The sequence below is a fragment of the Pituophis catenifer genome, unplaced genomic scaffold (assembly GCF_029215685.1).
Source record: "Pituophis catenifer annectens isolate HBS135680 unplaced genomic scaffold, rPitCat1.0.hap2 SCAF_3, whole genome shotgun sequence".
Taxonomy (NCBI): domain Eukaryota; kingdom Metazoa; phylum Chordata; class Lepidosauria; order Squamata; family Colubridae; genus Pituophis; species Pituophis catenifer.
The window spans coordinates 181,245,201-181,258,755 of NW_027256883.1; the positions used below are offsets into that span (position 1 = coordinate 181,245,201).

Below are 13,555 nucleotides of genomic sequence, written 5' to 3' on the forward strand. Positions count from 1 at the left end.
GAAAATATGAGCAAAGTTCTTGTAACAGGAAAATATGTGGTGTGTTTGAGCATCCCTCATCCTCAGGGCTAAGCCATACTGAAACACTACACTACTGTATGGTTTTGATGATTCAGGTGAAATGAAGAACAGTATACAAAATGTCAGTATTAGGCATTATGTTAACTCAGAGTATTGTGATGGAAATAATTTTTACTTTCTTTTGTTTTTAATTAACCTTTGCTATGTTAAAATAGGACTTCTGGGGCATAAAGGTTGTTGGAAATAAACCAATTGGACTGCAATATATAAAGTTGCTCTGTTTTAAACACAATTTTTAAAATATTAATTCTTAAGTGATTCTTCAAGTTACATATTGAAACAATTAACATAAGAGCTAATGTTATGTAAATTTAAATATTGTGTACAATAAGATACAAAATATGCAATGAAAGCTGCTCTATTGTTTTCACAATTACAGGCATTATACTAGAGAAGGATCTGTGTCATTTGAGAATAAAATCTCTCCAAAATGACTAGTTGGGTTGACACTATGGTGTTAAAAAGATCCTAATATTTTTCTTAAATAGAAGAACAACCAAAATCCAATTCTTATATCTACAGTTATATGACTCCTTGCCAGCTCATGGAAGTCATAATTAGAAGATCAGCCAGACTTTAGCTTCTGAACATACTACTAAACTATGGTTAATCAATATTAGACATGAAACCTAATTTCTTTCTACAGTTGCATCAAAGAAGGAAAGGGGACATGAATTGCTCATAACTGTAGAGAAGATAGGTTTGTTTTATCACAATAAATTGCAAAATGTAGTGAAACTGTAAGATTCTGATAAATGAATGTATTAATAGAAAAATATTAAAGTGCTATTATCCAGCAGTAAGATATGCCAAGCCAGCATAAAATTTGCTGCACTCATTGCCAATTTCTATTCTGTCACAGAAGGAGACTGCAACTGGTCCTGTCACTACTGATTTAATGTGGCCTGTTAAGGCATGTGATTGGTGAATTTCCCTGGCTTTGTTTCCCATCTCACTAACCATTGCCTCGGGAGAGAGAAAAAAACCCACCAGTTACTCTGCCTGCAAGGACTGTAGTTGTCAGGGCTGGAAACAAAAGAGCCTGAAGCCAGATAGGATCATCATCAAACTCCTATGCAGATGCCTTCTTCTGAGGTCATAAAATGAATGCACATTGTCCAAAACCAAGTAAAGGCAGGGAAAAAAAATGCAGGACTTCAACCCCCATATCTGATGTGTATTAGCTATTACATATAAATATCTAATAACTGATTTTCTTTGTTAATCAGGCCTATTTTCTTATCAATTATAAAAGCAATTTGCCTATTCAAGTTTTGTACTTGGCTCTTGTGCTTATGCTCCTGAGTGTAGGTTTTTGTTACTAGAGTGAGATTTGCTGCCTTGCCCTGGGAAAATAGCTGGCACCTTTTGCCTTAGACAAGTGTAGGCAGATGCCTGGAACAGCATGTTTAGCCAACAATCGAATTACTAACTATTGGGTTTGACAGATATGAACATACACCTAAAACAACACATTCAGTCATTGCAGAATGTTGTTCTCTTCCATGGTTCTATGGAAATTAGTAATTATGGTTCTATGGAATTTAGTAATTATTTTTAATTAAGAGCACTTGCCTATAAAGTTGCCAAGAGTTGGACACGACTGAATGGGTAAAACTAACTATTCTTAGTTCTAGAGGAGATCAACCCTGACTGCTCTTTAGAAGGCCAGATCCTGAAGATGAAACTCAAATATTTTGGCCACCTAATGTGAAGGAAGGACTCACTGGAGAAGAGCCTAATGCTGGGGAAGATTGAAGGCAAAAGAAGAAGGGGACGACAGAGAATGAGGTAGCTGGATGGAATCACTGAAGCAGTCAGCGTGAACTTAAATGGACTCCAGAGGATGGTAGAGTACAGGAAGGCCTGGAGGAACGTCAGCCATTTGGTCACGATGGGTCAGACACGACTTCGCAACTAACAACAACAAACTATTCTTAAATGGCTTGCAGTTAAATACTGTCCTGAAAAAGACTAAACCAATGCAGTAACATTAATGGGAATGGGTTAAATGCAGATTCACTTAACAACCATGTTACTAACTTAACAAATGCAATGATTCACTTAATAACTATGAGAGAAAGGTCGTAAAATGGGTCAAATTCATTTAACAAATGTTTCACTTAGCAACATAAATTTTGGGCTCAGTTGTGGTCATAACTCAAGGACTACCTGCATTCACTATACATATTGTAGCACTATAGTGAAATAAATTGACATTTTGCACCCTAATTTTATTTCATGATCACTTACTGATTGTGATGTTGGCTTTTGCTCGCAGAAGGAGTTTTATGCATTCAGGTTTATTATGAAGGCTGCAATAATGAAGGGGAGTATTTCCCTTGGATGTCTGTTTCAGCAGGCTCCCACTAAAAGAGAAATATTGTTCATCAAACAAAAATCCTCCACTTATGGAATCATGATTATTTATTAATTGATTGATCAAATTGATTTGGGATACATCTCACTGATAAGGTGACTCTGAGTGGCTTACAGTAAGATAAAACACACAAACATTCAACAATTATAAATATAAAAATGGATTAAAGTTACAAAATTTAAAACAAACTAAAAACAAGGATTTGGTGGAGAGAGGTAAAGGTGCCTTCTCTATTAGTGCAGCAGCCACTTCCAGCCAACAGTTTCTCCTTCAGGATCCCATGCCAACTGGCAGAACTAGGTTTTAAGGCTTTTCCTGAATGCTAAAAGAGAGGAGCAGATCTTATCTCCTGTGGCAAGATGTTCTAAAGGGCAGGAGCTGTGGCAGAAAAGACTCTTCTCCTGATCCCACCAGCCAAAATTCCTTGATTGATGGGATCTACCCCTTCTGCTAGCATGAGTGGAGCGACCATTCCCATTGGGGAAAGATGGTTCCACAGTTATCTTAGACCCATGCAATAAAGAGTTTTTAAAGGTAGTAACCACTTTGAATTGCACCCAGAAGCATACAGGCAGCCAATGCAATTTGTGTAACAGCGGTGTTACCTATGCCACCATAGGGGCCTCCAAAACTGTCTGTGCTGCTCCATTCTGGACCAATTGTGGTTTCTGAATACTTGAATACTCTTTAAGCACAGGCCCATGTAGAGTAGGTTGGCAATAATCCAAACGGGAAATGACTGAATGCAGGACCTCGCAGTCCAGAAAAGGGCACAACTGATGTACCACACAATGTTGTATGAAGACTCTCCTAGCCATGACTGCCATCTGCTTTTTGAATCTAGGAGTTGTGAGTCTAGGAAAAAACCCAAGTTGTGCATCGAATTTATCTGTGGTAGTACCATCCTATCCAGAACTAAAGATGATAAGCCTCTAGATCCTAAGGCTCCATATACCCACAGCCACTCCATCTTCTCAGGGTTCAGTTGAAGTGTCTCCCATCCAGGCCCCCACAGCCTCGAGGCACCCCAAAAGGGCAGCCACAGCATCATTTGGGCCACCAAAGAAGATGTAAAGCTGCGTATCATCAGCATGTTGATGATATCTCACCCCATGCTGTCTGATGATCTCTCCTATATGGGGTATGTCAACTTTTTGTTCTACCAGAATGAAGAAACCTCAGAACTAATAGCTCAAAATCTATTAGTTTGGCATGCATGTGAAAAACACGAGAACATTTGCTACTTGCTAAATCTGTTAGGCCTATCAAATCAACTCACCTGTTCTGCACCAGAAAATCTACAATATGCAAAGAGGATCGGTCACTAACTAGGACTGCCAGATGAAGAAGTGTCTCTCTAGGTTCCTTTGAAACAAGAAAGAAAAACAAGTTGAGATAGATTTTTCTATTTTAGATTTTCTAAAATCTATTTAGAAAAATAGATTGCCATGATATTTCATGAGGAACTAGCATCATAGGAATGATTTCTACAATTTCTGCTAATTTACAATAGAAAAAAAATGTCAGAAGAAACTATGGAATTACTTGCCTAAATTTAGATTACAAATTGGCTTCTGATCTCGGTGCAACTGAACAACTATGGATGGCTAATAGTTTACTGCAGAATCGAGAAGGGCTGTTTAATCCTATCTATGAAATTAATTCCTCCCAATTGTTCCCACTGTCAGTATCTATTTTTCAAAACAACTTTTTTGTGTTAATATTAAAAAGTCCTCTCGGGTGGAAACAGAATCACAGAACTTCCTGCAGCAATTGTGAAAACTTATTATTTAAGCTATAGTGGAAGAGTGCTCGAACATTTACATACTATTATTAGTTCAAAAAGGGGTTATTTGTTTATTTTATTAATTTTGTTTAAGAGAAAATGTAGGATGCTGAGAAAATGAGCAGACAACAGAGTCAGTGGTGGAAATAAATATGTCAGCATCATCCTTCATGGTGGCCTCCAAATGAGTGGGAAAACAGAATCTATCAGCAGTACTGACAACAGGAATAACAATCCAACACATCTTGAGAACACCAAATTTTAGAAAATTTATGTATAGTTTTTTTCCACTGACATTCAGTGGGTTTTGACTCAGAAGAAGGAAAGGGAAGTTAATGAGTTTTTTATTGAACAAGCTACAGCTCTGAAGAAAAAAACCAGAACATTAATGCTGAGTCATTTTAGGCCAATTATCTTTTCTAGCACATAGTTCAAAAACCAATGTTTTCTTATAATCTTCAATAAAAAGAGTGTATTGCATGTTCCACATTTTGGTAATAATGTATCATCTCTGCTAAAGTGTCCATATATCCCTCTGTTAACAGGAGGAAGTCTCACCTGGCTAAATTCCAAAACAGGCTCACTTAAATCCATTTTTTCTGCATATGCTTGAAGCAAAATAAATATATCCTTCTCTTTGACGGCATTCTCCAAATTCTTGAGCTTGGCAACTGGACTCCTCATGATTCTTGGAACAACATACTTCCTATCAACATACTTCGAAATTATGAAATGTTTTCGATGAGTCCTATAATGGTACATGGGAAGACAGAAACTACAGATTTAAAAGGTGCACGATAATGAGCTGCTAGCAGAAACAATGAACTCTTTCTAATAAACAGAGAAGTGCAAATCATGAGGCTCCAAAAGAAGGAGAAACCAGAAGAAAGACACCCTTTCCAGAGTGCCCTACTTAACAGATTACCTTCTGGGGTAGGAAAAAAGGAAATTATTTGTTTATTTATTTGTTTGTTTGTTTGTTAAATTTATTTGCTGCCCATCTTACCATGGGGCCACTTTGGCCAACTTACAACAGTAAAACAGAAAAGAAAAATGATAAAAAAAATGTAAAGATGACAAAAGCAAACCAATGAAAAAATAAACAATGAAAGTAAAAAAAATTGAATTAAAATGATGGACAGAGGGGGAGTAGGAAGCATGGGGGAAGGGGCCAGTTAATTAGTCCAGTAGCCACCTATAAAATACTTAAATAAGACCATAAATAACTTTGTGTTGAAATTGGTTTTGCAATTTCTCAAATATTTCTTTTCCCTGTGCAAAATATAGTAGCACCTCGGTATTCATCCAGGATCAGGAGATGCAACAAATACTAAAAACAACGGGTACTGAGCAAACCACGTAACTTACCACATGATCCTTTATTTCAGCTGGAAGGAGTAGCAAGTCATGAGGCAGCTGATGCCAGCAAGTTCTTCCCTATGCATTGGGTGCCGGTAGAAAGATGAGCAAATGGACAAGATTTTTGCTTCAAAATGCATCGAATACCAAATTCGACAAGTTTTGAAGCAGTCGAATATCAAGGTGTGACTGTACTACACTTGTTGGTTTGTTTGATTTAAGTAGCTACCCATTTTATTGCCAAAAGCCTGGGCAGCTCACAACAATGGTATAAACATACCCAAATCTTAAAATCATTAAAGAAACCTTCCTGTACCCTCAAACCAATCTTCTCCATACATCAAAGTTCAATTCTTCTTCTGCAGTCTCAGAATATTGGGAGGATTTTAAAAAATAGTTTACTGTTGGAGAAAATTAATATAATGCTATTGTTGATTTTTGCTTTCCATGGCAATCCAGCAGAAATCAAGGAGCTACCACAGAGAAAACCATACCTTCACCAACACTGGCAGGCAAGCTATTGTCACTTGAAGATGCTGGATTTCATGGCCTTTTAATCAGATCCAGCAGGGAACTTCTTATAACAAGAAAAGTAACCACAATTGCTGCAATCTCAGTTGCTTTTATTTTTATTTTCCAATTTACATTTAAATTGCCAAACTTCACACTGATTTGTTCAACTGATCTTCTGAGCAAGTTAAACTTTGTTTGATGGAATTGTGATAATTCTGTACCTCCTCTCCCAATCCCCTTCTCATGATCATTAAAAAATGAATGTTCCTTACATTGCACTGTCCTTAGTTGGCTTTGAAGATGAATTGGGAAGGTTGGCTTCTACTATGTCATTAAATCGTGAGTTTCCAATATTTTTAGCCAACTGCAAAAAGAAATAAGAATACAACACAGATTTTATAACATAGTGAAACATATTAAATCTATTCCGATGCTAAACTTGTGAAAGAATGGTGATGGTGCAGAACGAAATTGGTACTTACCAGAAGTTCTGAGGTGGCCAATTTGTCCAAGGCTAATGATTGGATGCGGGAGTGATGAACACCCAACTCTCGGTGAATCCCAGAACATTCAATGCAAATTAAGATACCCAAATTAATGGAGAGCCATGCTGGATCTATGCAGGGAGGAAGCACAGGGATATAGGGTTATCTTGCTGGAAATAATGAATGACACAAGAAATGTTCCCAATTTTTGACATTGTGAAGGTACAGTATTTCCTACAATATTACTAGTGGAGATAGACTGTATACTATAGAATAATGTGGTTCAAAACAAGGATAAAATAAAATAAGGGGAAACTACAATCATATTTAACAGTCTGTGTGCAAGGAAGGTGGCAGGTGTTTTATTTAACAAAGGGGGAAGGCAATTGCTTTGCAACATCAAACTCTCTTTAGAGAATTACAATTTAAACGTGTTTGTGTCTCCTTTGCACTCTTGTGCAACAAGTAGTCCAGCCTCCTTTCTTCAGGAGAAATCCCATTCTCATTTGTTTCTATGTTTTGGCAACAGTGAGATCTACTGCCAAAACATAGTTGTTTCTCATAGGCTGTGTCAGAACTAATTCTCATCTTGGAAAATGATGCAATGCCATTTTTTAATTCTCAGATTGGTCCGCTGGATGAAGCAATTCATGTCTTGTGGTTTTTCCCAATTTTTTAAGGAAAGATAGCAATGAAGACAACTGGAGTTAGCTTCAAACTGAAGCCTTGAGGAGAGATATGGTGGAGATTCAGAAGCCATGTTTATGTGAAGCTGAATACAGACCTCCTAGGAAACCAACCCTAGGCACCCACAGCTAGTGCAATGACAGAATATGATGGCACATGTACAGTGAAGCTTTGATGCAATTTTTTTCATATTCTGCCCCATGCCAGCATGTTTTGTTACTTTGCCCGTGTTGCTGAGCTTATAAATATATCTAGCCTGTGGCAAAGTAGCTCAAAAAGCCCACATTATGTTCAGAATTTGAAATCAAATAGAAACCAAATGAACAAAATAGGAAATAGGAAAAACAATTAACCAGATGAGTGAGAAGCTTGCTCTCAAATCACCTATTACTCAAGCCTTCTCCAGTCTGGCACCCTTCAGGTATGTTGGATTATTTCTCTAAAATTCCCTGCTGGCACAACGAGCAGTTATGTGTGATTGGAAATTGTGAGAATTGTTGACTAGATTGTTGTGGACTGGTTAAAAAGACTTCCTTTTCAGCTCCTGGAGAAGAAATAAGACACACACACCCCACACACCCTATATATTGTATGTTGTATAACAAATGCTATATCACTCTGTAGGAAGCTAGCACCCACCCCTCTCCTAGAAAAATGAAATATTGTAGGAAATATTTCCTAATATTAGGGCAGAATATTTCCCCTAAAAGGGAGGCAGAAACTCAGCCCCCCTCACCTTTGTCAATGGGCCATTAAGGCCTGAGCCAGCCCATCTAGCAACAGAAACTCACCACATGGCACCTGGGAAGATTACATCACCCAGCAAACCTACAAAGTTAGCTTACCTGTGCCTAAAAGACCCCTGCCCCCTGGGACTCTGACAGCCAATGGGATACGTTTCTTGTACAGGGACAGGAAACTCTAAGGTGGGGCCCAACAGAGGGCATAAAACCAAGGCACTCTTAGCAACTCTGCCCTTTTTCTGCTCAGGAATTCAAGCCATGTGATCCTCATCATTCTTTCCAAGCAACTTCCATGAATCCAGTGTCTTTTTCCCCACTTGGAACTGAACCCAGATGGACACTTCTTCCGACAACTCTTTTCTACAATTTGCTGAGATCCTAAATTGTTTCTCAGAGATATAGTGAAAAATTGCAACAATCTTTTTTTGTACCTGGTGTTGAGCAATCACAGCACATGTTGTTTCCTGGCATGTGCTTTATTTCCTCAATGATTGTTCCAGTCAGCTTCTCCATGTTGTATCCGTCCTTGTCATGGGTTTGTTTGAAGGCCACGTTCAAAGCTTCTTCTTTACTGTTACTCAAAACAGAAACCCATCTGTAATATAGCAAATGTCATTAGATAAATGAATGCCTTCATCCAGTTAGGAAGAGCTCCACAGATTAAGGGGATCTATAAAATCTCACTGTGTACATCACATCCTTCACATTAAACAATGGAGAAAGGTAAAAATGGATCTGTTTGCATGATTGGCTGAAATTGATGGGTGAAACACTTCCCTGACATGGGAAAAAGATATATAGTCTTATGCTCCCCACTTATTCATTTCATGCATCTGTGAAGGGCAGTTTTCAAAAGCCAAATTAAATATGTTGCCATAAAATAACTAAAAGGTAGATTTCCCCATCTTTTTACAGATTTTGTCCTTGAAAATGGTATTGATCTTGAAACAGTTTATCACATTTTATTGTATCATGAATTTTATAGGCGTCTTTAGCAGGACGTTATCTGTCTTATTTTAAAATCAAAAACAGGAAGAAATATTTCTGAATATGTTAAAATTTTAGTTACAGATGAAAATCCTAATATTACAGAGGCCACTGCCAGATTTTTAACTATGATTGTAAAAGCAGGGTTTTTAGTAACACCTCAGTGAGTTGGGTTTTTTAGTGTATTATGTAATATTTTTAAAATATTATAAATCTTAAACTCTTTTATCTAATGGAAAAAATTAGAGTATATTTCAAACCTGTTACTGGGACCTTTTGTAGCTATTTGGTGGCTGGATGCCATCAAAGCCACCACCAGCCAGAGCATAAAATAGCTGGAAGAAGCTGTGTCAGAAAATGTGGAGAAAGCCAGTCCATAGAATAACTGAGAACTGGACACAATCGAATAGACAGTATCATTTGGGCCTTTTTGCCATAAATAAATTAAAATTGAAAGAACAAAAATAAGATTTCAATTAGTAGGAAAAGAATAATAAAATCTTAGACTTAAAAAGGACCAGCCAGGACCTCAACATAAACCTTTTCTCAGCATAAAGGTCAAAAATCTATCCGACTCTCTTTGGAGAAATCCAGTGAAAAGGCACTCATTTTTCCTGTCTGATACTTACATATTACATTCTTGTTCATCCTCTGCCAGGAAGTGATATGTCCGATTATCTGAAAAGAAAAAAAAAACATAAACAAAAGATTGTACTTAACAAACCAGAAAATAACACTTTTATATGGAAAAATGGAAACAACTGAATATTAGTAAAGAAATTTAAGAATAAAACAAGTGGAGTCATTAACAAAAAACATTGTAGGATGACAGCCATATTAGCCATGGTAGTCAAAAATCAGGAAGGGTCTGATACCACTTTTTCACAATTAAAAATATATATTAAAAGACACAAGCTTTCATGAACTTTAGCTCATTTTATCAATGCATGGCATAGCTAAACTGATGTATGATTTAAACTGGAATGGGGAGAGGGAAGAGAAAACAGGGGATTACCCAGATATAGGGTACTTGTGAGATAAATTATAAGTTCCTAACAATCATTTCATTGGCAACAAGCAACCAGGTGAATTTTAGATACTTTGAGCAGCAATTCCCATTGTCATTGGCATGTTTACTGAGACTGATGAGAAATAAAATCAAATATCTGGATGACACTTAGTTAACAACTCCAGTCTGAGATGAACTTAACAGAACTCACGTGAAATAAGATCAAAACATTTCTTGTCATCCACATTTGGTTTAACTTGACAAGTGAGCAAATTCAACTTCACCGGAAGACGATTTAACTAAATAACCATAGAAAAAGGAAATGTACATCAGTTTCAATAACATTTAACTAGTATCCTAAGCAGCATTATTTGGGCTAAAATATCCTTATGTTACAGAGGTTCATTATATTTCATAAGAAGGGTCAGATGAAGTGTGTTGGAATATAACAAGAAGAGGAGAGAAAATGACTGTGCATGAAGAAAACAAAGTGTCCGGAAAGAAACATTGGGGAGAGAAGTTGAATATGCAGAGCAATTGCCACTTCCTAGTTGGAAAAGGAGAAGAAAGGTCCACAAGTAGCAGCCTTGAAAGAAGGGAAGTAAAGACCCAAAGGGATGAGAAATCTCAAGAATGGGAAGGAGAGATCCAACTGGCAGCAATTCATCCAAGATTCAAGAGGGAAAGAAGGATTTCTGAGGAAAGACTGGGCAAAAGACCAATGAAGAAGCAATAGTGTTAGGTTGAGCAGTTCCAGAAGGAAGTCAACACTGTAATCAGGACTCAAGTAAGGCTGCAAATGACATATTAGCAGTGGTGGGATTCAGCCAGTTCGCACCGCTTCGGGAGAACCGGTTGTTAACTTTCTGAGCAGTTTGGCAAACTGGTTGTTGGAAGAAATCATTAGGGCAGAGAACCGGTTGTTAAATTACTTGAATCCCACCACTGCATATTAGCTATAACTGTGCAAAGCCTGACTGGCCAGATCTTCCATCTGCTGATCCATGAGTCCAGGCAGACCCATGTTGTGGACCTGCTCCTTCAGGGCCTCCAGAAAGAAAATAAAGACATAGAGGAACTCCAATGTATAAACAATAGCTCCATTTTGTTGAGAGTTTTGTTTTAAGAGAAACACCTCGATACTGGAAGTAAAATGCATACTGTACTGTGTGAAATGGTAAGATAGCCATTCCTGACTGTGCACTTTCTCTTCTGCCAGACTTTTCTTAAGCTGAAATGTAAAAACAGCATATTTTTATTTAAAAGTTAAAATATAACATTTTAAGTTATTGGAGAACTAACCAGTTACATATACAGTATTAATTCCAACCACCATGGCATAAAAGTACCATCAAATGGTCAGATCAAACAAAAGGTATTCATGTTTGGAACGTAACTATAATTTAAATGAACTTAAAAGTATTCATGGAAATAATGTTTCCCACTATTTTCTTTCTCCCTAATGAAGCCATCTGCATCCCTGCAGGAGCTCTCTGGAAAAAGGCCTTCTTCAAATTTGCGGAGCATGGAATCGTTTGTGGAGAAGGGTGAATCTTCTACAAATGGGCTGAGACACTATAATAAATGGATTTATTTAGTTCTCTTATACTCTCCCTTGCTACTCAGGCAAAGTAGAAAAGGTAGCCAGTGCATTTTAAAAACCAAACAATATATGCAAAATGATATTATTATATTAGTAGAAAATAATTAACAACCAATAAATATATTCTGGGTGCTGAGAAAACCCAACTCAGCTTCCAAGAGAATGCATTCCAAAATCTGGGAGCAAAAAAGGAGGCCCTCTCTCCTATGCCAGAAAGATGGCAGTGACAAAAAGACCCATCTTACAAATCTATGAGTCAGACAGGTTCATTATAGGAGAGGCAGACTTAAGTTAAGGTTTAAGCTAGTTAGGCCTTGAAATGTACTTTGGGCCATCAGATATCTGAACAGGCATGGGAGGACATGGACAATTAGAAAGGAGGGCACACTAACTGTTTAACTTTCTCAGCATCCACACTCAAAGGTACAGTGAAAAACTGCAATAAAATTTACTTAGGTCTAAATGTATATGAAATCATATTTTCATTATATTTTTACAACAAATTTTAATTTCAAGGACACATGCTAGCAATAACAGAATCTGCAGCAATGCCTCATTCAAATTTCACACAGAAATGTATGATGAGTCATGTGATCTACAGACTAGACTAAAGTGATCATAGATTTGAAAGGGCTTGATTGAATTCAATTGCTGACATTGGGAAATAAATAATGTAATTCTAGACTCTTGAATCTATCAATAAACGACGTAAAGAAAGAAGCAAACAATTTACAAAGTCACAATATCTGAAAATTTGAATGACTATGGCTGTGAAACAGTCCAAAATAATAATAATAAAATCAAGAGACTCAAAAAAAGTGGACAATATTTGATTTTAAGGCTATGCCTGCCAGAGGAAAAACATGAGGCCATCATCCTTTTTGCCAGACATCTGGTAATCCCAAATATACCCAGTAAACAACTTTAATAATTAAGATCAATATGAATAAAATTGTTTTATTTAAGGATATATGCGTAAGGTACCTTTAACATACATAAATTATTGATTTGCATTTTATCAGACCGTACAAAAGTCAAATTATAGTTATTCTTTGTAACTAAATTTTATGATGTACTCCAAGACTTAAGTGGGCATGAAGGTATGCAAAATTCACATGGACCTCTCCTTCTAATTCCAACTGTTAAAATTTAACAAAAAGAATATTTTTCAAGCACAGAATTACATGACAAAGACAGTTTTAGACACCAAAATTTTGCCTGGAAAACAGCTGATGGTTTCTTTTTAGTAATTCATACTCCGCTTTCAGAATACAATATTTCCAAAGCAACTTACAAGAGAAATAGTCACAACCCAGGTATTTAATAAAGTCAGGCAACAATTAATAGTTGTATTGCTTTAAGTTTTATTGTTTTTAACATATATTTGCAGTTGCCAAGGATGAAATCATTGCATTACTTACCCATCACTTTTCTTAAAGAGGCTCCCAGATCTCTCTGTGCCATATTGCTTATTTCCCTGGAGCTGATGCATGCTATACCTCATTGGCTTCCTCATAGAATTCTGCTAGAAAACAAATGTACATATTTAAAATGTAATTATATACAAAAATAAGCAAGAATGCAGAAAATGCAAGGTCCATGAGACTATGATTTCAAAATTAGAAATGTTGAGTTGGAAATAGTTAGATGGACATTGATTCCACCTTTCTGCTCAATCCAATATGGAGCCACAGAATCCCTGGCAACCATCCAGCCATTGGGTGAAGAAATTCCACCATATTGCAAAATCCTCTTACCATCAAATCCTCTTAAAATATAGCCATTGCTTTCTTGCCATTTTCACCCATTGATTCTTGGTCTGCTCTCTAGATCAACATATAATGTAATCCATTTGCTGCACAAAACCTTTCAACTCTTTAATCATATGATGTATCTTCTCTTTTCCCACTGATTCATATTTT

General features: G+C 36.8%; 1 protein-coding gene across 1 annotated transcript in view; it reads right to left on the reverse strand.

Moving 5' to 3' along the window:
* The window catches only part of LOC139314335 (arf-GAP with SH3 domain, ANK repeat and PH domain-containing protein 1-like), a 40,914-nt gene that overhangs the window by 11,627 nt on the left and 15,732 nt on the right, over positions 1-13,555 (reverse strand). The window contains exons 10-19 of the mRNA XM_070939928.1: positions 13,055-13,158; positions 11,192-11,261; positions 10,242-10,329; positions 9,651-9,699; positions 8,466-8,629; positions 6,602-6,735; positions 6,392-6,483; positions 4,806-4,995; positions 3,741-3,826; positions 2,335-2,450 (exon numbers count right to left, since the gene is read on the reverse strand). Coding sequence (XP_070796029.1) covers positions 2,335-2,450; positions 3,741-3,826; positions 4,806-4,995; positions 6,392-6,483; positions 6,602-6,735; positions 8,466-8,629; positions 9,651-9,699; positions 10,242-10,329; positions 11,192-11,261; positions 13,055-13,158 — 1,093 coding nt within the window. The remainder of the gene's footprint in view (positions 1-2,334; positions 2,451-3,740; positions 3,827-4,805; positions 4,996-6,391; positions 6,484-6,601; positions 6,736-8,465; positions 8,630-9,650; positions 9,700-10,241; positions 10,330-11,191; positions 11,262-13,054; positions 13,159-13,555) is intronic.